The 27,723-nt window shown below is 43.2% G+C and overlaps 1 protein-coding gene across 4 annotated transcripts in view; it reads left to right on the top strand.

Annotated features, from left to right (window-relative positions):
* CDH9 (cadherin 9) overlaps positions 1–27,723 on the top strand; it is a 209,438-nt gene that overhangs the window by 139,907 nt on the left and 41,808 nt on the right. For 3 of the 4 annotated variants that reach the window (XM_053247486.1, XM_053247488.1, XM_053247489.1), the window contains 3 exons: positions 10,086–10,205; positions 12,818–12,985; positions 24,515–24,702. In XM_053247486.1, the coding sequence (XP_053103461.1) occupies positions 10,086–10,205; positions 12,818–12,985; positions 24,515–24,702 (476 nt within the window). Of the gene's footprint in view, positions 1–2,250; positions 2,393–10,085; positions 10,206–12,817; positions 12,986–24,514; positions 24,703–27,723 lie in introns of those variants that run through there. The other variant, XM_053247487.1, reaches the window with a different exon arrangement.

The following is a 27,723-nucleotide window of genomic DNA, read 5'->3' as shown; positions in this document are numbered from 1 at the left end:
CCAACTTAGGGTGGTGGGTAGGTCCCCATGGGTGCCACCTACCACCCAATTTTTTTAGGCAATGGGGCACCTGGTTGACTGCCTTTCGGGAGGGAGGGGGGTGTAGTTGGCACATGGCAGTTGACAGCTGGCACTGTCCAAAGACAGTAAAAGAGAATAGAAGAAATTCACCATTCTGACTATAGACTTATGGCCAAGCTCCAAACTACATGTTACATTAAACCCATTATTAGGGCTGACAGGCATGATTTCCCCCAAGTAAACAGCAGCTGGATCAGGTTCCACATGGATCAGAATAATGGTTTAGGGCAAAGAAAGCTTTTCCTGTCCCCAACCCTTTGAAGGGAAATAGAGAAGAATGCTCACTTGATCATTTATGAATCTAGAAAAGATAGTGTGTGTTCACCTTCTTAGCTCCTTTCTCAAAATACATGGTAGAAACAAGTTCTGGTCTAGCATCTATTAAAATAAAGAGCAAATGAATTATTACAGCAATGTAGTAGGGGTTGTCAAAATACCAGGTCCAGAGGTTGAAGGAGTCACGCCACTGCTGCCTGCAATGATGAGGCACCTTCTTGCCACCCGCATTAAGAGGTTTTTTAAGGAAGGTAGGGTCCCCCCACTTGCTTGTAAAGGGGAATCCTCACTAGATTCCCCCTTACAAGCTTGCCCACTCGAGCCGAATCAAACTGATTCTCAACTGGCTTGGCCTGGTTCTATGCTCAGACCCAACCGGGGGCTGGTTCAACTTGAACCGGCTGGCGGGCCAGCAGGATGGTTCAAAGTTGTCTCAAATTTGAACTGAACCATCAAATCGGTTCCATACACATTCCTAGATTTCTCGGTCTCTCCAAAAAATATGATTCACTCAAAATCCTTCCAAAGATTGTTCTAGTAAGAACTAATCTGCCTGCTTTCTTTTCACTATCCCTACAACTGAACCAAATTTGGTCCAAGTCGCTTAGGCAGTTCACACCCACTTGTGCCTCAAATGTTCATGCATCCTCCATCTTGAATTGGGGTGGATGACATAATCACAAACTATGGTGTCCCTATGTGTCTCTACAACTGTACCCAATTTGGTTCATATTGTCCAGGCCTTGCAAAGTTGATGGGACACACACACAATGCAGGGTGTTCTCATAAACATACTGGAAAGAAGGCTAAAAATGAATTGGGCAAATTAATGGAGGGCAGACTGATGAACCATAATTAAATGAAAATAACCTAAATGAAATTTCCAAAAATAAAGGCAGTATACGTCCAAATGCTCCAAATGCTTTAGGGTGGTTTTTGTTGTTTTTTGGTTGGGCTTTTGTTTGTTTGTTTGTTTTTTGGACAATTTACTCTAAATCCTTCATCCTAAAACTGAATTAAACCCAAATTGACACCAAGGTTTAAACGACACCATTTGCATGATTCTAACAGAGCCCTATAAACTCTGGTCTGTGGCAATATATGGTTGTTATATGGATGTATAGTCCACCATTCCTGACCAAAGCGACTAACAGCTTATACAATCTCATATAAATGCATACAACAATCCAAAAATAATGGAAATTTCACTAAACCAAAACAGCAGATAAAAGCCAATCATTATATAGCTGATAAACCATACATTTAAAGGACCAAGAGCCAGTTCAAATAAACAGCAGCCCCCAAAGGTGCTTATGTCAGGGCTGCTGCAAGAACATGCCTGCTCCAAAGTCATTAAAGGGCATGCCAATGCATTCTCGGAATGACCTTTACTCACATGTAAGGGGTGTTCATCCAAATAGCCCCAGTATACATCCTGCAAACTCTATTTATTTACAGTGCAGGCAGAGAGGCAATTCTGAAGATCACTCCTTACATGTGAGTAAAGAATGTGCCAAGAACATATAAGCCCATCCTTGAGTGATGTAAGGGTGGGCATGTTCTCACAGCAACCCCAAAATAAATGATCCTGTGTTGGGGCTGCTGTTCGTTTGTACTGGCTCCAAATGGGGAAAAGACATTTTCCACTTCTGTTCGATAACCACCAGATAAACTGCAAATGCACTATTTTTTATACTAGAACATGCTCAAGGAAAGCTGGAAACATTTTCTTTTTCTTGGTATTTTTTAGAAGATATACTGAATAAAATTCTTCCCACTGACTGGCAGAAAGATACCACATTTTGTATGGAAGATCTTGCCACTTAGATTAGCTGAATGCACTACTTTTTACATCAGAATATGCTGAGGGAAAGGTGGGGTGTTTTTTTTAATATTTTTTTGTTTTTAGAAGAAATCCTGAACAAGAAACTGCCTACTGACCTGCACTGGATGTGGCACATTTTGCATGGAAAGGACACAGTCTTTCCAGGCTTCCACTCTCCCCTCTTCCTCCTCTGCCTCCATTCCAGCAAAGGTGGGTGTGGGGAGTGGGTGAGAACACAGTAAACAAACTCTTCAGAAGGCAGGGGCAGTGGGGGAAGTGGGGAGAAATGTGCTGGAGGTGGCGGAACGAGCTTACCAGGCAGCAAAGTCCCCTATTTTTCTGCTGCTCCTGCTGGCTGCTGCTGTTGTAGCTGCATTTCTTCTCCCCACACACCTCTGCTGTCCCCACCGACCCCTGCTTCTCCTGGTAGGCAGCTGTTGAAAATGCTGGCTTGAATTGACCATGGCTTCTGCTGCCTTGACTCACGCTCGTTCTCCTTCATGCCTAGTGACAATGCTGACCTGTCATTGTCACAATGGTATAATATGTGTGAGTATGCACACAGTGCATACAGGTGCAATTGAATGGACCGGCAGAAGCGGCTGGGTTGTCTACTGGATTGGCAGCCTCCTTGTCCACCTAGCCGGGCCCCACCACCACTGTGCACCCCTAGCCTGGCTGTATTGGGCTGGGCTCACCCATCCCAAAATTGCCTACAAACCCTGGTTTAGGGTCTCTATTGCCTCCCTGGGATCAGATATAGCAGAGGAGAGGCAGAGCTGCATGTCATTAGCATGATACCTCAGTTCAAACCTCTGGATGACCTCCCCCAGCATTTTCATTTAAATGTTGAAGGGAATGGAGAAATGGATTCCTGCAACACCCCCAAAATCAATGGCCATGGAGAGGAGCAACAGTCATGCAGCAGCACCTTCTGAGACCAACCCCACAAGGAAGGACTAGAACCTCCGCAATTCAGTGGAATTTTTTCACACCACCTTGTGGAATTCACTAACATGAGATGTGTGAGGACCACTAACTTAAGGTGAACACAGACAGATATTCTAAAATGTGGTGGAACACATCCACTGCATTCAGAGGCATTTATTACAGGGCAAAAAATGCACATCCAGGCCACCATACTTATAAGGTATATTTGTCTCCACCCTTCGATGGCTTTAGAAAGAATTTGAGAAATGCATTAGAGATGGATTCAGATGATATTATCTACTGGCCCCACTTATCATGTGATGAGGGGTATGAGTGCACACATCCAGTCTCCCTGGCACACCATCTCCATGTTCCATACAGCTGCCACTTTGGTTTAAAAGCACTTAAGCCAGATGATCACAGTTAATACCACGTCAAGTGTCCCTTAGCTTACAAAAACCATCCCGTATTAGAAGACAAAATTATTATTTTATGACCTAACTTAATTGACAATTATTTCATCCCATGACAGTAAATTTCACAGTGGAAATTTTAAAGAACTTTCCTCACCTCGTATCACAAAGCAATTACTTATAATTATTGTATCTTGCTCCCCTCACTATGGTGGCCACAGCAGAGAGTCAAGGGATTGAAGGGAAGCTACTGTTATTGTAGCAAAGAAAGTAGCCATCCTTGGGTGACCTCCTTTGGAAACATGCCTCCTGAGCTGTGTGTTAATTCATTCCTCTCGAGATGTGTGTATGTTAATTAATAAATGGGAAGCAGCTTGATCACCATTTTGCCTATGATTTAATCCCTTACATAAGCCTCTTGGGTACTGAGCTGGAGGTCACTAATGTCATCTGAATGGCAGCCAACTACTGCATGGCTTCACACAGGTTGCTTCTTCACATGGTAAACAATAGCCACAGTTGACAGTGTGACTACAACTCACTGTTCACAAAGATCTGGTTCACACACTCATGTTTACCACCTGATGACCAGGGGCGGATTCAGCTTTTTGCCGCCCATAGTCAAAAAGGCTTTTGACACCCTTTTACCTTAAACAAAAATGGTTTGCCTTTTTAAATATATAAGGTAAAAGGGAAGATTTTCTACTCGACCACTCCACCCTTGCTGTAGCCATCGCTGCCCACAGAGAGGGGTGGCAAAATTTGAGTAGGGGCAAAATTTGCTGCTCCTCAAATTTTGCCATCATAGGCAAATGCCTACTTTGTCTCTCCATTAATCCACCATTGTTGATGACTGCCTCCAGCATCTTGTGATAGCTTGGATGTGTGGATGGGCCAACACAGATCTACCACCACAGATTAAAATTCCACATCACCTAACATCACTCTGATGGAGTCAGTTCACACACTTATCATCAATGCTTATCATCAAGCACATATTAAAGTGGTGTGCCTGCTGTGTGAATCAAGCCCGAATGGTTATTCTCCACAGTGTGCATATCAGCACAATGAAAACATTCATTGCTCCCATTTTCCTATATTTTTGACTGGCAATGCTAAAATTCTCCTCACTACTTGGCAGGATGTTTCAGACAAAAGGCTTACCAAATAATTACATGCACTCTGTTTCATGTTACCACTGGGTAAATGGCTATTTGTATTCAAACACAGAGGCTTCACAGGAGCTCATTTGCTGTTATACTCATTTCTCTCTTCCCAATTATATCTGAAAAAGTGCCCATTTCATTGCCCATGGGTAAATATGAATATTGTGTTGTTTTTGAGTATCACTAATCCTATAATCACAAACCTGGCTCCCATTTTTATTAATGCCTTCCAATTACTGATACCAAAACACCATCAACAACAATAAAAATAGTTGGTCCGAACGTAAGCATTTACTAAGCATCCCGCCACCCTAGGAATTCTTCTAAGCCCAACAGGACCTGAGAATATACATCTGTAATGAACCTGAATGTCTCTGAATAAGACGTATGGTTTTCCACCACATGGACTATTGTGGGCTGTGCTCTTTTTATTCTCTGAACTGAATACTCAGACACTTGCATTCTGTCACGAGGCAGATGTCTGAATAATTCTGCCTCGTGTCAAAATCCAAGCATCTAATAGAGTATTCAGTTCAGAGAATAAGAAGAGCATAGCCTACAATCATGTGGTAGAAAACAAGAGAATAGGAAGGTCCCAGCTGCACAGCAGAAAATACATTTTGGTGTATTTCTTTTTCAGTAGCTCTCATGCAAGCAAATGGAAAGCAATGTTGCATGGAATGGAATCTTTATTTCGGTCATAGACCAGACAAAAATACAGCACAATAGATAAGCAGTAACCTCCTGCAATCATGATTCTGCCAGTACTTTCTTACAAAATACCATTTACAATATAACAATATATAGTATAGACACTCATGATTTTACCAATTGCTTGCAATGTGGCAAAATTTTGCCACCTTGGTGGAAACATTAATATCACTGTCAGGCAAAAGGAGAGACACATAAAAGGCCAATGGCCTACCTGGAAATATAGACAAAGCAGGTGACAAGAGTGCTAGCCGAATATCTCTATAAAATAAACAGTGAAGCAACATATGATCAATTGTCTCAACCGCTCCTGACTGACACGGACATAACCTTTGAGCAAAAGGAATACCAAAATAGCGACCCTAAGAGAGCTGAGAGCAGTGCATTCAAGCGTGCCAAGGCAAAAGCCCTTCTCAATTTGGCAAGATCAAGCTCATGGAAATATTTAGCTGGTCTGTGAGAGTGAGTTGCATTACCTAAGAAAGGCAAATGTCTGACTTGGCCCCTGTCTTCCTGAATCACCATGTCCCAAATCTGCTGCCTAATTATTTCCTACGTTTTTAAGATCCCTAAGGAGACCAACAAGTCATCTAATGGTGCAGTGGGGAAGTTACTTACTTAGGGAGCAAGAGGTTGCTGGTTCGAATCCCCGCTGGTATGTTTCCCAGACTATGGGAAAAACCTATTTTGGGCAGCAGCGATATAGGAAGATGCTGAAAGGCATCATCTCATATTGCGTGGGAGATGGCAATGGTAAACCCCTCCTGTGTTCTGCCAAAGAAAACCACATGGCTCTGTGGTTGCCAGGAGTTGACACCGACTCCAAGCACAACTTCACTTTACTTTAAAGAGACCAATATGGGCATACTTAGCCCATAACTTTCTAATTTCCTCTCAACTCCCTCTTTCTGTGTAGATGCAAAGTTGTCAATGTTGCATAAACCTGCCCTAAACGCAGGGTAATGATCATAATATAACTGTGATGTTAAAACAAAGCCTATCAATTTAAGTATTGCCCCCACAATTAGTTCTCACATAAACCACTTACCAACATCAGTAATACTGGTATTAAATAATCATTCTATTTTCCAAAAGATTTAAATAAACAATATAAAAGAAATATCTGGGGACCCTGGTAACATTTCTCCCAAACCTTTCCAGCACTGGCATCCACATACTGTTTTGAATTAGAGAAAGGGGAAATTGGAAGGATTTCTTCTATTCAACTTTGCAGCAGTCCTATGTTTCAAGGCAAACGGTGATGATATTTATGATAAACGTAACCTCATTTGTCCCTGAAAGTTCAGCAAGACTGATTGCAAAGGTGAATCCAGGGGTGGGGCAAGCTTTGTAAAGTTACAAAGTGGGGCAAGCTTTGTAAAGTTTGAGATTATTATTAGTATTGTGAATGCTAGCTGGCCAACATTTTTCTTAGGCAAATCACTGGTTAATATTCCAAGTCAGAGGATGTATCTCCTGAATAGTCTAATAATAATAGGATGAATAGTCTCCTGGAGTTTTCTGATGGGGGAAGCCATCAAGAGTCTTGCAAGTCTTGTCTTCCTACACTCTCTTTTCCGTATAATAAGAGGGCTGATGTAAAAGTGTAAGATGGTTCATCCATCCTTCCCCACCCCCCACCCCTAACCTGCATCAAGGTATGGGTTTAATCAATGGGCAGGGGGAACCCACCAGTTTCAGGCAGCTTCTGTGTGAGACCGACACATACTGAATTTTGGAGGCTCTAGAACAGGAGTAGGTAACCTTGACTTTCTAGATGATGTTGAACTATAACTCCCTTCATCCCCAGCCATCTGCCTAGAGAAATACTAGGCTGGTTCTCTTGACCAACAGCTGGTCAAGGAGGATCCCCACAAGTTTATCTTGCTAGCATTGGCAGAATATAATCCATAGCACATTAGCCATGGTGGCAAAATGGAGCTTCAGTGTACAGAGACAATGGGCTGGTTCTCATGGCCAAACTTTGGATAGAGAGAAGCATCCAGCTTCTCTCCAAGTCCCATGCACACTCCTGAGAAGCAGTCATGTGCTGGCAAAAATTGAGGTAGGAGGCGGGAGAAGTGGTCATGTGATAGCCACGAACTGGGTAGGAAAGTATGGGACATGCTTTCCCTCCGCCCTCAGTACAGTGTTGAGTTGATTGCAGTCGTCCTATCCAGATTGTGGCTAGCAGATGACCACTTCCCCCTTCTCCGACCTCGCTTTTTGCTGACATACAACATTTTCTCGACTTGGACCCTGGCTGGATGCTCCTCCTTATCCAATGTTTGGTCATGAGAACCAGCCCATTGTCTCTATATACTGAAGCTCCATTTTGCCACCATGGCTAATGTGCTTTGGTAGCACTTCTTGTGCAAATCCTGTTTCAACAATCACCCCATCTAGTAACTGTCACCACATCTTCTGGTAATAATTCCTTGAATGAATGTTATGCTCTGTGAAGAAGTACCCAGACCATGGTCAGAGGTGCACTTAGGTAATTTTTGAGCCTGGACCTAAAGGCCTTTGGAAGCCCTTCTCCCACTGCAAGTTAAGTATCATCCCCCTACACACACACACCATGACAAACACAGTATTTTTAACACACGTGGTATATTTAAAAACTCCAACACACAACTTAACATATTCCCATCCCATATTTTTATTTCCCCACTCCCCTCCCCCTGTCTCTAAAGCACCCAACACGGGTCATAATCATACTCGGCTACCCAGCTCAGTGCAGGCCAGCAGCAACCACACACCCCAGGAAAGTCTAAAGAGGATTTGGGGGGCCCCAGGGGATGTGAAGGCCCCAAAGTCCAGGGGTAAGAGTGTCACTGACCATGGTCAAACTTCTTCTTGCAAAGCCCTCAGTCTTGGCAAAGGGAACAGGTGCATCCTATTGTTGTGTGTGTTTAACAGGCACAGAAAGTTGCTGACAGCTGACAACTGGAAACAATTCTGATACAAATGGAAATGCAGTGTTAGGGCTACCAGAAATTTTCATGAGTGGCTGATTAGGGCCCCATTCAGACCTCATGCTCTCTGTAGAGAGAAAACATGCAAGGGGTTCAATGGATTGTGCCCACTAATTGTGCCCCCTGCCAATGAAGCGTAGGCTAGTCATGTGTCTCCCCATGCCTGGGAATCTTGCGCATTCCGGAAAACCCACCCAGTATTCAGCACTTGCCTCTGAAGACAAACACTGTGAAGAGAGTAAGGATATAGCTAGGCAGAGTAGCAGGAAGTGTAGTTAGAAGATATGATCCTGTTGTGCCCCTCTTATATTTTCTCTCCTCAGAGCAAAATGCCTCAACAGGCTTAAGGTCTAAAACAAATAAAAATGATTGACAAAAACAACACCACACCTGCCTGACAGGCTCAGCAGCTAACACTGCCTGAAGCTCAGCAACAGCATTTTCCTGGTTGCAGAGTCTCACACAGGATGAGAGAGAGGGTGCGCTGAACCTGAGCACTGAGTCAGCCAGTTACAAAGGCTGCCTTCAGTTGTAACGTGGAACTGTGGGTCCAATGGAACCACGGTTTCACACACCCTTCTCCCCGATCTCCCATCTGAATGTGGATGATCAGGAGAGCAGTCTCTCTGCAGTCAGTGAGACTACAGAGAGGCAGGAAAGCTGGCTGTGACGGCTTCCTTCTTTACTGAAGGAAAGCCAGCACAGCCAATCACACTGGAGCTGAGGGATGATCTTCCTCCTTCAACCCCAGTTCCAGGGCCGAGTGGAGGAGGGAGGGGTTGGCCAGGACAAAGGAATACTGTGGTGCCCTGTCACACTGCTCCAGAACACAGAGAAATTCATTGGATACAATCGCAGACTTTCTTTGTTTCCTGCTTGTTGTTCACCTAGTACAGGCCAGATTCACTTGGATTATATTCTGCCAACACTAGCAACATAAACTTGTAGGGATCAGAATTCTAGGCTGCTGCGTGTTGAAGGCACAGGTCGGGTGGGATGAGGTGGGGAGAAGAAGGCACAGGGCCCATCTTCACTTGTCGCAGGGCCCAGTTGAACCTTATTTATTGTTTATTTAAAATATTTATACCCCACCCCTCCAGTACACTTCTGCTCAGGGTGGCTGACAACAATAAAACAGATACAATGTAAAATAAAACTCAACCAAATTAAGTAAACAAGTTAAAAGTCCAGGCTAACACGACAAGTCAGAATTAAGTTCCAAATAAAATTCTTGTAAAAGCTAAAAATTGAGAGTTATAAAACTGAAAACCTAAAGAACCTACCAGTTCTGAACCTTGCTCCATCCCTGTCTGTAAAGTAGGTTTGTTGAGCAGTAATGATTGGCCTCTGTAGCTGAGCAGGGATTTGAATCTGGATCTCTACAGTCAAAGTGACTGTATACCACATGTCTGCACCACGCTGTTTTGCAGTGGTGAAGGACCCATTTTGTTTTCATTTACAGTGTTTTTCAGATAACAATGTAGTTTGTTTTGTTTTGTTTTAATTAACCTGGGTTTGGTTCACACTATGCATTCTAGTTCAGATTGTTACTCTGATTGTACATAAGAAGGAAGTCATAATATGCAGATGGTAAACAAATGAATATGTACATATTTATACCAGTTTGACTTGTCTATAAGACTTCATCTAATTTCATATTGTGGATTTTTGTTGTTGTTGTTGTTGCTATTTTGTTCCTATTCAGGCACTTCTGTTATCCAAGTGACAGCTACAGATGCTGACGATGCTAACTACGGCAACAGTGCCAAAGTCGTTTATAGCATCCTCCAGGGTCAGCCGTACTTTTCTGTGGATCCAGAAACAGGTCAGGCTGTCTGTTCACTTTGGTTTGTTCTAATTATCTTGCCTTGGCACTAATTATGTACAGGAATTGACAGCTTTTTAATTTCAGTTTTTTCAAATATTTACAGTACACTTTTTTTAAAAAGCCATTTTCATTAACCTATCCAAAATGACTGCAGTGAATGTTTATATATATATATATATATATATATATATATATATATATATATATATATATAACTCAGATAAAACAAGGTCCCATCCCAACTGGGAGGGGCAAACTAAACATTTAAATCTGGGTGCCACAAACAAAATGAGAATAGCAATGTTATTGAGGTGGTGGTGCCATTACCACTTGAGGAACCACAGTAAGTGTCTGAACTCACTGCCCTCTTTAGCTGTCCCTAAGGACATTGGCCAGCTACATTGTTCAAGCCACTTTCTTAGTAATGCATTGTCTCGAAGAAAAGACATGCTGAAAGCCTACCATGATCTGAGGAAGGGCAGTTGGATTTCTCAACCCAATCATCTGGCTCCATTTGCATATAATTTACATGTGCATGACAAATGGAAAGCCACAGCTGCCAGATGGATTATATTGTACTGGATCTATGATGTCCTAGAATGACTCATTTTTTTAAAAAAAAACCCACACATTTCTGAGCTGGCTCAATAGAAATCATGCAATTTGAAAAGTAAAGCAAAACAAAATCACATGACTCACAGTTGCTGAACTGCAAATAATGAAAAAGATCATGGGTGAAAAAGGTTTGGTTAAAATATATGGTGCAGAATGCAGTAGCTCAGTTGGAATCCAGGGCTAACTGAAGAGACCATATCACTTCCATTCTAAAAGAATTATACTGACTGCCAATAGGTTTCTGGGCCAAATACAAAGTGCTGGTTATTACCTATAAGGTCCTGAATGGCTTGTGTCCAGAGTATTGAAGAGACCACCTTCTTCTTCATGACCCCCGCTGCCTATTGAGATCATCAGGGGAGGTCCAGTTGCAGTTGCCACTGGCTTGTTTGGTGGTGACCCAGAATCAGATCTTCGCTAGGGCTGCTCCAGGGCTTTGGAATGCACTCTCTAATAGAATCAGAGCCTCCCCATCTCTGGTTGCTTTTTGAAACTATTGAAGACATATTTGTTTAATCAGGCCTGCAGTTTAAAAGATTTAAAGTTTTACATTGTCAGTTAATTGTTTAAACTGCTTTAAATTAATTGTTTGAATTGTTTTTAGTTGTGTTTTTAAATTTTGGTATATTATGTAAACCACCTAGACATATGTATGTTGGGCGGTATAGAAATATGTGAAATAAATACTAAAACAACAACAAGAGGTGTTAGATGAGGAAAGGCAATAGTGGCTTCCTGACCAACTGAAACCCCACATTTGATTGAATCCTGGGTGTGCCATAAACCACTGTCAAGGGTAGGCAGCAGACTATTTGAGAGGAAACTGACCCCCCCCCACTGATCCTGATCAGCTCTACACATGCAACAAATGACACTTTGAGCTGGGTCTCACAATCAGTGAGACCCAGTTCTTGAGAGTGCGCAGGGAGAGTGGGCTAAGCCAGCTCCGTGACGGAGCTGATGGGAGCCGGGGAGCTTGGGGACTGCGTGGCCCCCGGAAGCTCCAGTATGCCCTACGCGAGCACTCAGGGCATACTGGGGAGATCCCCGGAGCCAGGAGGCGGCTTTTCGCCTCCCCTCCGGGGGTCTCCTCATAAGTAGCCACAGTGCAGAGCTATGCCACACCTACTCATGATCGGGAAGCCCAGGTTTACGGAGCACTCGCTCCACAAACCCGGGCTTTGCGGAGGGCTACAAAAGTGGGCTAGCCGCTTGTAAGCCACTGGGCTCGCCTACGAGCCCGGTGGTTTACACGATCAGCAAAAATCAGGCTAGGCTCTCCTAGCCCAATTTTTGCAGATCGTGAGAATAGCCCCAATAGCAAACTGAGAGGGTGGAGTAAACGATCCCTTTGACTCCACCATCTGGAGGTGGCGGGTAGTGGTTTGGATTGCTTCCCATCATGAAAACAAATTTGCTGCTTGTGGTAAACTATCACATCAGAGAAAATGTTTAGCATAGCTCTCTCCCTGATATGCTAGTTTACTACATTTCTGTACAGCAGAATTTTAAAAAGAGGATATACTACACCTATATTCTGAAGTGGTACAGTCAACTTTATGAGCTCATTCTGGTACAGCCTCTATTCTGCTTTTGTGGAGCATTGCAAAACGCTTCTTCCTTTTTGGACATTAGCTTAAAAATATTCACCAGTGAAAGTTCTGTTTAAAAAGTTTTCATTATGACAGATGTAGCCATTTTTGCTTTGTTTTTATCCCCCACTAGAAGAATAATTGGATTGATTTAGTGCCAATCTAAAAACATTGAGTAACAGGAGCTTCTTGTTTCCCTTTTTTTCTTGCTGTGACATTAAAGTGGTCACGGATTGAAAGCCTTATTTCAAATGCATACACCTTCAATTTTATGTATTTGATGTGGATTAACTGGGAGAGCATATCTGACACAAATCCATTTTAATACTCTCTTTCATTCCCCCCCCCCGCCATAAACTCCCAATCTCTTATTTGTATTTTTCCCCTACTCTTTTCTACAAGGTGTCATCAAGACTGCTTTACCAGATATGAGCAGAGAAAATCGAGAGCAATACCAAGTGGTCATCCAGGCAAAAGACATGGGAGGCCAGATGGGCGGATTATCAGGAACTACCACCGTGAACATCACGCTGACCGATGTCAATGACAATCCACCTCGATTCCCCCAGAGTATGATGCATTTAATAGTTCAGTTGTGTTCAGAAAGCCTCTTTAAACTTTGTCCAGCATTCACCATCTGGGACATAAATGCATTTGAACTTCTGAGCCTTTTTATGTCCCAGCTCTTTAAGGTCACAGGTGTATAAACGTATTCTTGCCACAGAAATTCAAAGTTCTGGATTTGAATTTCTGAAATTCAAAGGCTGAATTTAAGGTGTTAACTCCCCCAGCAGTTTTAGGCCAATGAGCCTGAAATGTTAAAAGAATATGAAATTTTCCTGCTTCTGGATTATTCCAGTTGTTAAGGTATAGATTGAAAGCCAGGCCTGAAAAACATGTAGCCCCCAGGATGTGTATTTGGATCCACTGAGCCCTTTCTCATGATCGGTGAGAAAAGGTTAAAGGGTAAGCAGGGACAAAGCCTTGAAATGCTTACCTCCCTGCAGATGATCTGGGTTGCTGGTCTGGGAATGGAGATTGTGCACCCAGACATGCAGCTGCGCCCTTGAGCAGCACAGAGGGTCAGGAGCCAGGGCGTGTCACCCTGCCCCCAGAACTACCATTATGCACTGTGCACATGCGCAATGTATTATGGGGACCCCTCTAACGCTGTCTAGGAGCCCTGTAGTCTCCCAGTCCACACACAGTATTTTTCTGTCCGGACAGGCAGCAAAAACTGGACACCTTTTGAACTCCTGATGTGCCATCACAGATGGCTGATGGACTGTGGTCCACCTTGTGGGCCACAAGTTCTACAGGCCTGCCTTAGGGCACAGTCCACAGCACAGCCATGCTTCATACACTGTACTACAATCCTGGGCCTCCTCCATCCCAGAAAACTCCAAGCATACCAGAGATCTAGAAACTATATGGCTGATGAGCTGTGCAACAGCTGATGGTGATGTCTTGAATGGTAGGAGAAGTCCACCAAGGGGCTGGAAGCCTAAGGCCCCCCCGCCCTGTTCCTGGTGGGAAGCTACGTTGTACCAAAAGATCTACCCCTGCAAAACAGGCTGGAGTACACATTGGAAAAATCAGCCTTGGCTTTCCTCTGATTATCATAAGGCTCCTGACAGACAGTCACATCCAAACATTGCACAAGCTTCCTTATGCTCACACAGGGGAACTTCCCTGCCCCCTCCAGGGGATCCTCCAGAAGGCAACAAAATAGGGTGCGGGAGATGGTGGAATCAACCAGATAGGTTAGAGCAGTGTTCTTCTTTGCACAGCCCGGGAGCAAGTGGTGGCTCCCACTGACCCTAAGTTGGCTCCTGATACATTGTTTATTAGGGCTGTGTGAGCACTGGAGAAATATGAATACTCTGCTCAGCCCTCTGGCGCCTCATACATTCCCAAGCATAGTGCTGTGTTTTGACCAGGACTGGAGGGGCTCTTTTAAGGGAAACAGAGTCCTACCAAGCCCTAGCACCATCTTGGAAGTTGCACATGAAGTGCTGGGGAGTATAGCACTTTCCTCATAGCTTTATTGGGTAAGCATGGCGAAGGGCCACACTTCCCTGTGTGCATCTTCCAAGATGGCACTGGAGCTCAACAGGGCTCACTTTCTCTTAAAGGGATCCCCTTGATGCTAGGAAAATTGCAGTACTACACAGAGGTCAACGTGGAGGTCAGTGTGGTTGAAATTTGTTTTGCCAAAGTGGCTCAGCTTGAAAAATAGTGAAGATCATTGGATTAGAGGCACTTTCTCTTTGAAAGTACCTTTGCCCAGTTCTGGTGGATTCCCTGCTTCCCAACAGTACCTCACACCTCACCCACTCCATTACAGGAGTTCCCTGGGAGAGGCTTGTAGTGGAGGGGGAAGGTTCCTTTGCACAAACTTTCTTCTGCTCATTCAAGGTTTGGATGCAACCTATACAGTTCAGCTTGTATTCTCATCAATACATCAGATGGTTCAAGTCCCTGCCTCTTCTCCATGCCTTTCCTTTCCCCCCATCTCTTCTGGCCTTGGCCTTGGCCATTTGCACTGATGTCCATGAAGGAGGAGGATCTTCAGAGTTCATTATGCGGTATTTATGTAATCTCTGGATGGCTACAGAATAAAGGACCAACAAGTATCCCTGCTATGTGTATTGTTCAGAGTCTGGCAGAACCATACACATCCAGGCCCCCACAAGTGGCTTGGGAATGTGCAAACACTACTGCATGCACACATGCAGCAGCACAGTTGTGAAAACATCAATTGGTTGCACAATTGCCATGATTGGTTGATTGCGGCAGCCCAAAGGTGGGGTGCAATAGAGAGGGTGAAATAATCACACAGATTAAAATGTTGGCACAAAGAGCACTCATGTGCAGGAAGATGTTAACACAAATGGCACCCTGAGTCATTGCAGTTGGGCTATGAGTGCTTCCAAGGTGCTGATGTACAGATTCAATCTATGTCTGTCTTCACAGAACCGCAGTCACAGAGAGTTGCTTTTAATTGCCAAGGTTTTCCTAGAAGTGTCACTTTGTTGCTGTTACTATTTTCCTGTCTTTTATTTTTATTATATATTTGCTTTAAATCAATGTAGCTTCCCAAAAGAAAAACCAACAGATCTCAAACTTTGTTACCTGATTACTGTTGCTACTATCTCTCCTCTCTAGATTGGTTTCACCTTTTGTCATGCTAGTAGAATATATATATTGACTACTCCTGCTCTTGAGCTGAGATGCCTGCTCAAAATGCAAGGGTGTGATAGGGTAATTAATCAAACTGAAGCTGCTCAAACCAAAGTAGAATAGTACAGCATATATCCTATTGTACTGTATGTTGCTCAGTGACAGTCTCATAATGAGGGTGAAAGCTACATAAGGGCAGACACCTATGAAAAAACGTTGAGACTAGGAATATTTTTAGGTCTTATTTTTTCCTGTGCTTTTGAGTGGGGGCCATTTTTTTAAAAGAATCTATGGAAATAGGTAAGCTGCCATAGATTGTTTTAGCTATACTAATAGCTAAAACAGTTCTATATATTGTAGAACTGGAAAAGGTGCAGAAGAGGGCAACCAAGATGATCAGGGGCCTAGAGCACCTTTCTTATGAGGCAAGACTACAAAACCCAGGGCTTTTTAGTTTAGAAAAAAGATGACTGCGAGGAGACATGACTGAGGTCTATAAAATCATGCATGGTGTGGATAGGAAGTAGACAGAGAGAAATTCTTCTCCCTCTCACATAACACTGGAACCAGGGGTCATCCCATGAAATTGATAGCCTGGAAATCTAGGATCAACAAACAGAGGTACTTTTTCACACAATGCATAATCCACTTGAGGAATTCTCTGCCATAAGATGTGGTGACAGCCAATAACCTGGATGGCTTTAAGAAGGGTTTGGATAACTTCATGGAGGAGAGGTCTATCAATGGCTACTAGTTGGAGGGCTGTGGGCCACCTCCTGTCTCAAAGGTAGGATGCCTCTGAGTACCAGTTGCAGGGGAGTAACAGCATGAGAGAGGGCTTGCCCTCAACTCCTTCCTGTAGGCTTCCGGCGGCATCTGGTGGGCCACTGTGCAAAACAGGATGCGGGATGAGATGGGCCTTGGGCCTGATCTAGCAGGGCTGTTCTTGTGTTCTAATGAACCACAGCTGACCCTCAAATAAAAAGTTAATGTGTGCCTTTAATTTACCAACATATCAAACAGCAACTTAAACATTAACAAAGCTATGGTGGTGGCATAAGCTGTATTCCGGCATAACACCTAAAAGTGTCAGAGGGGTCAAGACTGGGCTGATTAGATTTGCCAATGTGCCTCTCTAGTCCTTCCTCTGTTCTCCTTGTCCATAGTGGCTTTCTCATAAACAGAGTGGCTGGCAGGATTTAAAACCATAATGAGGTTATTTACATGGGCATGCAAAACCGGGCTAAGGGAGCCCAGCCCGGTTTTGCACGTGTGTGTGAACCACCAGGATCAGCACAATCACTGTGCCTACAGGCAGCAAACTCGATTAAGTAGCCTCCCATTAAAATGAGGTTAAGGGAGCGAGTGCTCCACTACCCTTGTTTTGTTGATCATGTGTCAACTGCAGCTGCTTGCAGCCTCGGCTGGCACACTCGGGGGGGGGGGATGGGAGATCCCAATAATACTCTGCACACTCATGTGGTGCATTATTGGAGCTCCGGAAGGGGTGGCGATGCATGGCGGTGAGTCCCAGCACCCCTGACCCCTAGAGTTGCCAGTCAAGCTGTTGGTCATTTGGGTGGGCGATCCTCCTGCTCAGGGAAGAAGCAGAGATCATCTGCAGGAAAGGTCAGTTAAACCCATCTTCCCTGCAGACCACCCCAGAGCTCTTCTCATCAGTCATGAGAAGAGCTCCAATTTCTAGTCTGGACCACAGTGTATAAAGTACCACAGGGATCTGGATTCCTGTGATTTTATTAGAGCTGGTGTAGCATAGTAACTAAGAGACTGAGTTATGACTCAGGAGTATCCTGGTTAGAATCTTGCCTTTGCCATACATTCACTGGATGCCCTTAAGCAACCCACTCCTCTCAGCAATATGAGGCACATTGGCTTATATACTATGCAGCGACCCACCAATAGAAGTGTGTGGGAAGTTGCATCCCACAATAGAAGTGTGTGGCTCTATAAGTGTGGGAAGCCCATGTACTTTGCTAGCAAATGTGCAGAGCCTCTGTCCTTCTTAAGGACTGCATCACCACTGAAGTGACGATACTCTCATTATTCCCATTGGAATAATTCCTCACAGAATTGTTTTAAGGATTACAGGAAGATAATTAGATTTAAGAGCATTAAACATTTGGAGATATTATAAAGATGCTTAGCATTATTATGAGGCTGGTCTCACAATCAGTGAGACCCACTTTGAAACAGTTTGTGGGGAGACAATCAACAAGCCTTGCCTGGGCGGCCAGATCGGCTGCCTACACGATTGCCGGCTCCATCATGAAGTCAGCAGGGGCTTGGGAGTTCAGGGGCTGCGTGGCCCCCGGAAGTTCCAGCATGAAACCCCTGATAACTGGGCAAAGAGGCACCTTTTACCGTGGTGATTCTCTTTATTTAGCAGGGGGAGAGTACAGTAACTGGCCCTATCCACCCGCAACACAGTACCTCCAGTGACTGTTGCTGGTGTCTATCTTATGGTTCTATTTAGAATGTGAGCCCTTTGGGGACAGGGTTCCATCTTATTTGTTTGTTATTTCTCTGTGTAAACTGCCCTGAGCCATTTTTGGAAGGGCGGTATAGAAATTGAATTAATAATAATAATAATAATAATAATAATAATAATAATAATGCCCTGTGCGAGCACACAGAGCATGCTGGAGAGACCCCTGAGCCAGGAGGCTGCTTTTTAGCCTCCCGGTCGGGGGTCTCCTCATGAGTTGCCATGGCACAGAGCCACACTGCAGCAGCACACAATCTGTTAACCCCAGTTAGCGGAGTGCTCGCTCCACTAACCTGGGCTAAGGGGAGGACTTCTCAAGTGGGTTAGCCGCTTGTAAGCCACCGGGCTCGCCTGCAAGCCCGGTGGTTTACACAAGCAGCAAAAATCGGGCTAGGAGAGCCTAGCCCAATTTTTGCTGGTCATGAGAATAGCCTCTATGTTTCTCAAGCACTGTGGGAGACAAACATTGATGGATATAATAATAATTATATAATAATGACCAACATGCTGACTAATTTCAATTAATTTTGATGCTCCAAACCAAAGCATGCAAGTTGTGATAGTCTACACACTTCTCTAAGTTTTCACCACTCCCCCCATGCTCCAGAAGTGCTCCATGACATTGGGGGAAAATTCCCGATCCTCAGGGACATGTTTACACTGTCAAGTAGCACTTCTGGAGCACAGGGAGCATGATATAATTTGGTCTTGAACAAGAGCACCTGAGTTCGGAACTGACATTTGTCCTTACTGATTAAAATTGGCTTTCACCAACTAATCAACAAAGAATATAATTTAATCATTTCACACCTGTGCTTATATAATAGATGCAGGGGCATCTTTTACAAATGCTTCAATTCTTGATGATTTTTCTTCTCTTGGCTGACCACTGACCACTGATTGATAATAATCAACCATTTGGATTCCAAACAATTCTGAAAGAAACTCTTCTGACTCAGAGATCCTGTTTCTAGTCATGGCGATCCTTCTCCACGTCTGAAAAGCCAGTGAGGATCCCTCAGATCTATAGCTGGGGAATGGATTATTTTGAATTTGAGAGACTGACTATTATGAGTCAGACGGGAGCTGCTGCACTGGAATAGCAAAAACCGCTGGTGATAAATAGGTTCTCAGGACAGGGGGAATAGCTCTCCCAGATGGATTCTGGAGGTATGGCTGTCTCTCCTTGAATCACATTTCCTTAATCATTATACACATTCTTCTGTATAAGTCAATTCCACCATTACACAACTTTACTTGCATCTCAATGTGGGAGAGCGGGGAATAATTGTAGAAACTGGTTTTTTCAGATTGTTAGATTCAATACTAGGGACTTGCAGACCTACTTTAGGAGCTAGAGTTGACCATTCCCATACTTGCTGCCTTTCCCTCCTCCTCCCACTTCCTTACTTGGGTACTTAAGATGAGAGTAGGGTTACGTAACATCAGAACAAGCTATAAATAAAGTGTGCTGCATTCACAATATGTCTTATATTTATTCATTTTAAAACATTTATGTCCTGCATTTCTGTCAGATGTGCCCAATAACAATTAAGACAACAAATGACCACAATATAAAATAATCATAAACATGAATGATATTGAGGCTCTTCACATGATTTGTGTGAAGAGCCTCTAGGGGGGTTGTGGGGAGAGTTGGCTTAGCCTGCTCTCCCCGCACACGAGCAGCAGTCTGCTCTGGGCGGCCGCAGCGGCCACCCAAACAACTGACGGCTCCGTCACAAAGCTAGCCAGAGCTGGGGAGTTCGGGGGCTGCGCGGCCCCCGGAAGCTCCAGTATGCCCTGTGCGAACACACAGGGCATACTGGAGAGACCCCCGAGCTGGGAGGCTGCTTTTCAGCCTCTTGGCCAGGGGTCTACTCATGACTAATCATGGCACGGAGCCACACCGTGGCTACTAACATTTTTTAAATCCAGGTTTGCGGAGTGCTCGCTCTGCAAACCTGGTTTAAGGGGCGGGCTACCAAAGCAGTCTAGCCCCTTGTAAGGCACTGGGCTTGCCTGCGAGCCCAGTGGTTTACACAATCAGCAAAAATCGGGCTAGGCTCTCCTAGCCCGATTTTTGCTGCTCGTGAGAATAGCCTCATTGACTGACATGCAAGCTCTCTAGTGCAACAAGAGAAATTGGCTGCTGTTGAACTAACACAGAACTGCAGGTCCAATGGACCCATGGTTCTGCTCCTCTGCCTCCTCCCCCATCCAAATCTGGACATTCAGGAGAGCTCCCTCTCTGCAGTCTTGCTGATTGCAGAGAGAAGGAGAAACTGGCTACCTGGACCTCCTCCTTTACTTAAGGACAGCCCCAGCAGTCAATAGCAGCTGGAGTGAAGGAGGAGCTTCCTCCCTCAATTCCAGTTGCAAAGCAACCAGTCTGTGATGCTCTGTACATAATGCTGGCATTGTGGACCTGCAGGTTGGACCTCACCACAAACTGAAGGTACAAATCTCTGTCCAGGGAGGGAAACAACAGGTCCATTTTGCAGCAAAACTGCACTTGCCCACATTTGGACATACTGAGAATGAAATCAGAGGTCCCTTCAATTCCAGTTTTGTGTTACATGCCAATGTGGCCATTGTGTGCACTTGCAAAGTCTGCGGAGCTGCCCAAAGCTGTGGTGCTCCACAATGTTGCATCACCACTAATGGAAGACTTAGAACAAGATGCATACAAGGTTGTGTGAACTGTTGTGTAAGGTGTTGTGCAAGGCGGTGTGCAACATATTGGGCAGGGTGTTGTAATGCATCAACATCTTCCACTAGCACAAGAATTAGTTTGAAACAGACATCCCTTTCTTTGTGTAATGTCATTGCATTACATGCTTGCCCTAGCACAACCATATTACATTAGCACAACACTAATCTGGTGTAGGCCACTATTTATGTCATTAAATTGCCCTCTGGGTGCATAAGAATTTCCCATTCTGGAACAAAATCCCCCTCTAACTTATTTTAAGGTTATTGGAACAAGCCTATATGCACTACAATGCAAATTAGACACACCAAAAATGATAAGTGCAAACCTAAGCACAGATCAAACAATAGGAACACCTGCTTACTCTTCCAGTAGAAATATCTCCATCTAAAAAGAAACACAAGGGAAATCCTAGCAACAGAAAGCAGCATCCAAGCCTAGTATGCATATGAAAGAGACAAGGGAATGCATAATGCAGTGTGACTGAAAAACACCCTTCATGTAGAACACATGTAGACATAGGGCCAGAAAGGACAATTGCCACAAAAGTGGAAAAATTAGTTTGCTACCTACTTGAGTTTTCCTGAGAACATTCCCTTTCCCCCACTTGCCAACAAAATGTCCTTTTGTTGGCAACATACTGACAGTCTGCAATGAAATAAACAGAGATGAAGTAAGCAATATAGCTTATGTACACATGTGGTCATCTTGTAAGTCTGTTTTACCTTTGAAGAAGAGGGCTGACGTTAGATTGCTTCGCTTCCTGACTATTTTAGGTATGCCAAAAGTAGATAATGCGTACTTTATACACTGACTTAATTGTAGGTACAGCGCCACAACTCCCCCTAAAGGACTCTTTCCCCAAACACAAGAATCTTGGTCCAGAGCTTTTGCAGACCAGGCATAGTACGATTTATATCAAATAGCTTTTGTAAAATGCCCTTTAAAATTCAAAATGTGTCCCTTTTTACATTGACATTTTATCAGATTTCTTTTTTGCTAGTATGTATTTGCCAACATTGATTTAAAGCTGTTTCAGTTTTGTCTCTTGGCAATTGAAATTCAAGCTCTAATGCCGAATTGTGATTACATGGTATTGCTTTTGTTTATTGACTTTGTGAGCACAACTTTAATTAGATTCTTGGTGCAAATGCAGGTAGAAAACTATACATTTAAAATCCCTCCCCCGCTCCTTTCCCATATCTGGCATGATACTAAGAGCTGTTCTGTACATTACATAGAATGATAATCTTCTTTGGTGGATGAGCAAAAATGCCCCTTTTAAAGTGGCAGCTCTTTTTTTTATTAGCAGAGAGAGCACAACTATCCCTATTCAACTCTGAACAGTGTCTGACATACAAAGCAAGGATGCACTGGTGTAGTGAGAGAACAGCATAACATATCTTCCTAGCTAACTGCACTGATGCATCAGGAAAACAACCATTTTTGCCTCCTTCTCCTTCCCCAAGAAGCCCTCTTTGTCACCTGAAAATATGTCCCTGAGGGTTACACAGTCTTTGGAGACCTATTTTTGAGTGGCACAGAGGTCTTCCTGGGGAAGGAAAGGACATCAATTACTCCACTTCCCCAGAGCACCAAGGCAGTTAGCTGGGAAGTTCTGTTAGACTGCCCTCTCACTGCACCAGTGCATCCTTTCTCTGTATGTCACCCAGTATCCCTCCCATTGACTGTTGCTAGTATTTCCACTGTGTTTCTTTTTAGACTCTGAGTCTCTTTGGGATAGGGAACCATCTTCTCATTCTTTTTTTCCCATGTAAACCACTTTGATTATTGAAAGGAGGTCTGAAATTAACAGCAACAAGTTGAGATGTTAGAATTTGGGTAGCAGAAAGGGGGAAATGGACATAAACAGCCATTTCAGGAGCAATCTTTGGCATAAAAACAGCAGAGGGGAAAGTGTTAAACCTCAGGAATGTGGCTCACAGAGAGGTCACAGTGGTGATTTTAGCACTAACATGATGTATTTCCCACTATCTGCCCTTAATGACTGCTCAGAAGCTTATCAATAGTCTCAAAGCAGCACCCATCTCTCTGAAGTCGGTGACAAACAGCATACTGCAACTGTGCTTTAGCATCTCCTTCGCGGACTTCTATAGCTTCTCCAGAACAATTTTTGTGTTGGTTTTGTCCTCTTAATGATCTGGACCATTATCAAGAGATTGATTTCCCTATTTTTCTCTGCAGCCATAGTAACTATCCCACTGCAAACTCTGCAATTAACGAAATATAACAATGAAATGCATTTGCCCTAAATGTGCAATGAATGCAATTGAAGCATCATCTATGAAGGGGAAATATTCACAAGGCTGATTTATAGGATGGATTCCCCATTTTATGACAAAATGCTTCTCTGATCACAAAAGAGAATGAGGTCTGTGCATATAGACCCCATAGTATGTTCTAAATCCCAACCACAAGGTGTAACCGATGGGGAATGCCTTTAAAGGTTTTGGGAAACAGAAATGCTATTGCCAACCTCCTGAAAATCAGAGGAAATGTAGTATGGGGACTTCCTTAGGCAGTGAGTTCCACAATGAAATGATCGCCAATGAAAAGGCCCTTCCATTTGTAATTATTATCTAGTGTAATTATTACCCTCTCCATAACATGGACAGAACATTAAGCCCATCATTAGCCCCTCAATCTGGATAGGGAGGGACTATTCTGGAGAAGAAGATGGCCTTAAGCAACAATCGAAACATTTTTACTTTGTCAGAAAATTGATGGAGTCTAATAGTTAAAGCACTCATCCCCCAGCCCCAATCCAAATCCACCCCTAAAATTGATGTTTTTGAAAGGAAAGTTATATGTGAATACTAAAGATGAGCAAACACAACATAGTTTGGCCCTAACTAACATGGGGGACTCAAAGCAGGGCCTCATCTGGTGTCCTATGCATACAAGGAGGTTTCCCATGCTAAACTGGCAAAGAGGCACCTTTTAAAGTAGCAGCTCTCTCCCACTATGCAGGGAGACAATGTAATATGCACACACTAACCCAGTGCCAAAAATGGTAGATCACTTGTTGCACGTTTGATCCTCCCTGAACAAAGAAGTGCCAAATCTTAATGATAAATTCTGGTGATCATCTTCAGTTTTTTAAACTCCCCTTGAGAATCTTACAAACGTTTTGTATCAACAAAGACCATTTTATGTCTGAGAACCACCTCAATATAGGAATTTATTAATACATGAAAGGTCACCTCAACTTTTCCTGTGGGCAACATTCAATGACAAATCTATTTCTCAGATCCATCCCATTTCCAAGATTGTTTTAATGAAAGGAATGTTTGTTTAGATATTCTTTTCAAAGCATGCAAGCAACAATCATAATACTAGACTGATAAGGTTATAATCATTGCAGGATTACTTATTGTTTACATATGAAATGCTAAAATGTTTGTAAGAAATGCAGTCCTAGGAAGCCTTTGAAGTATCCAAATCTTCCCCCCCCCCCCGAACTTTCCTTTGACAGGCAACTCTGACCTCCATTTTCAAATTTATTGGTGATTAATGGTGCTTTAAAACAAATGGTTCAACTCTCAAGGCAACTGAGAAACAACCTCTGTCATTTCACCTGGATTTATTAGTTGTCGTGCTGGAACACCCGCACATGTGTGTGTGCATGCGCGTGCATGCACACACACACATTTTTGTTGTTTTTCTTTTCCCCCAGGCACATATCAATTCAGCACTCTGGAGTCTGCACCACTCGGGACTTCACTCGGCAGAATAAAAGCCAATGACCCTGATGTGGGTGAAAATGCTGAGATTGAGTATAGTATTGCTGACAGCGATGGATCGGACATGTTTGATATCATCACTGACAAGGACACACAGGAAGGGATTATAACTGTCAAAAAGGTTTATTTCTCCTCCTTCTCTTTTATTGGACTTAACACTCCAGGTCTTAGGTTTCCTTTTTCAGGTGGGAGGGAGGAGGAGGGTCAACTGCAGTGAAGCTAGTATATTAGCCCTGCTCTTCTCGTTCTTTGACAAGTAATGGTTGCACTTCAAACATTGTGGAGTTGTTCCCCCCCCTCATTGTGTGTGTGTGTGTGTGTGTGTGTGTGTGTGTGTGTGAGAGAGAGAGAGAGAGAGAGAGAGCATGTCAGTTCACCTAAAGTGATATTCTCAGCAGCTCTTGCCTGTCAGATGTGCTGAAACGTGCCTGCATGATAACTCTTGAAGGAGGGATATGAAAGGATATGCATGATAACTTTTGAGGGATAGATAGAAGGATAGATATACTGAGGGGTAAGGGAGGCAGGTTCACTTCATGACATGGCCCACTAGCTGAACTCTGTTGTTTGGTTTGCCAAGATTGGAAGGAGACAAACCATTATAGTTTGTCCTGAAGGGAGGGGACAGAGGAACTTCAGCCTCTAATGAGCACTTTGTATGGGCAACCCTTGACCTACTAATGAGACTTGTCCTCTCACCAGGACTCTGTCAAACAACTGTGAAAAACTAAGGATAATTTCACTCTCAGTTCAAATTGGGTACACAGCAACTGTTTCAGTGAATTTCATTTTTAAAATGATATGAGCAGAAATTGAACTTATAATTGCAGAGATATGTAGTTTCTCAAGCTTTTCTTCTCATTTGTTAAAAATATTTTGATTGGATCAATCAATCATATTTATTTGGTCCATTGACCAGCAAAACAAATAAATACATAGCAACAAAAAATCACAAGATACATTCAAATAATCCCATAGTTGATGGGATCTAAATAGTTATGAGTTTTCTGGGATGTCTCATTCCTGCGTCTATGTAGGATGATCGGTCCACTGAAGTAAATAAATAAATAATTGCAGGTAGAGAAGTTCAATGAGCAAAATAGAGACCTGAAAGAGATCGCTAGCTCCAGTCATCTGCTTTTAGGTCTCTTTTCAGCAGGTTTGCAGATTGTCTCCACTCAGAGATGATCTAAAACAGAGAAAGTCTATCTATCTATCTATCTATCTATCTATCTATCTATCTATCTATCTATCCATCCATCCATCCATCCATCTATCCACACACTACCCCAAACCTCTGTCTCTGGGTGCTTTACAGCAACATAAAAAAATTAAAGCAGAAATTAAAACCTTAAAGCAATTTAAAACCACAGTTCTAGTTAAAAAGCTTGGGTGAATAAATGTGTCTTTAGATAATTTTTAAAAGTTGTCAAAGATGGGGAGGCTCTTATTTCAGCAGAGAGTGTGCACCCTTTTGTCTTCTGATGCTTCCTCCCAAATACCTTCCAGTCCCCCAATTCCTAATCTTGGCAAATAAAAGTTTGGTATCATGCAGTTGTTGGGTTAATTGCTTAAGTTGTCAGCTATAAGAATTACTTTCAGTTTTTAGTAATCAAAATAATTTTACTTACATGCATCCTGACCCACTGGCTCTGTGCACATGTGAGAGCTGTAGTGTTACATACAAATGTTGAACATACAGAAGCTTCCTCATTTGTGTCAATGGTGGGGATAATTCAATGCGTGCCATTGATTTTTTTTTAAAAAAACACAGATCAGCAATGCTGCTAAAATGAATGGGAAACCTGTGCACACTAGAGCTCTGTGCCTCTGTGTCTTTGTGTATAAATGTGTGCACAAAGGTTTCAACTGGAGCCACTGGCCCACATGATGGGCAGCCACTAGCTGCTTCAAGGGAGCTTTGTTCTTCTGCCCTGAGGCTTCTGCAAGCTCAGCAAAAGCTTCTAAGCAGCAGAACATGTGTGGAAGAGGGTGGACTGATCTTTGCTGATTCCCCTGCCCCCATTGCTGATCTTTGCCATCCAAAAATATGTCCCCAAGGATCACACAGCTTTTGGGGACATATTCCTGGATGGCAAAGAGCACAAATGGGAGCAGGGGAAATCAATAAAAATTGCCCCATAGACATTCTGCTGCTTAGCAAGACTTTGGCTGAGCTTAGGGCAGCCTCAGGGCAGAAGAACAGAGCTCCCTTATGGCACTGAATGGCTGCCAATCACAAGAACCATAATTCTAAGTACCTTTGTTTTAAAAACCTGGAAACCAACCATATGATACCTTAAGCCCATTGGTAACAGACGGGTTTAAAGCAGGCAGTGAATGAGAAGAGGCCCTTTTAAATCCCAAATCATGATTTAGCATGGGAGTATGGTATATGGTGTGTGTGTGTGTGTGTGTGTGTGTGTGTGTGTGTTTTCAAGCATCCCCCTCCTTTGCAAGTTTCACATCAAAAGTACCCACCAAAGCAACTATTTCTGCAAATAGTCATTTGCGGGGGGGATGGATTTTCAGAATTAACCAGAGGAGATATAACTTTTAACTCTATGCTAGCATTCTGAATCCCATCCCCATAACTCTTTGGGGGCTTAAAGGGGTCACTTAGGGTCCACTTCCTGCTTTAAGCCTATCTGTTGTTGTTAAGTTTAATTACGTGTAATTTGGTTCTGAATTTTATTTGAAATCCAAAGCTGAGATCAAAAAATAGATTTTCATCATGTTCCAGATGCTGCTCAGAAGTGAGATACTTGTGTGTGTTTTGAGTTTTAAAAACAGGGGCAAGTGTGGGGTGTGCAGAGGTCTATTCTAATAAAAGGCAGTTTGTATTGTATACTTTTAAAAAATGCTGAGAAGGTCAGACTCATTTAAAATTATCATCCCAAAGGTGGAAAGGTTTATCCCAAATGAGAACAATTTCTGGCTGACCTACATTTAGCACTAATTGTTGCAAGAGTATTTCATTTAGAAAGGGTGTAATTCTGATTCACTCAGATCAACAACAATTTAGTCATTGATTTCACTAGGATGCGGATTGCACCTAATGGTGCATGTGAAATGTAGCATGTTTGAGCAGCTCCCAGTGAAATGAAACAGCAGCCAGTGATTTGTATTGACTGATGGAAAA

The sequence above is a fragment of the Hemicordylus capensis genome, chromosome 4 (genome assembly GCF_027244095.1).
Source record: "Hemicordylus capensis ecotype Gifberg chromosome 4, rHemCap1.1.pri, whole genome shotgun sequence".
NCBI lineage: Eukaryota > Metazoa > Chordata > Lepidosauria > Squamata > Cordylidae > Hemicordylus > Hemicordylus capensis.
Note: the sequence above shows the minus strand (reverse complement) of the source record. Positions and strands in the feature narration are given on the sequence as shown.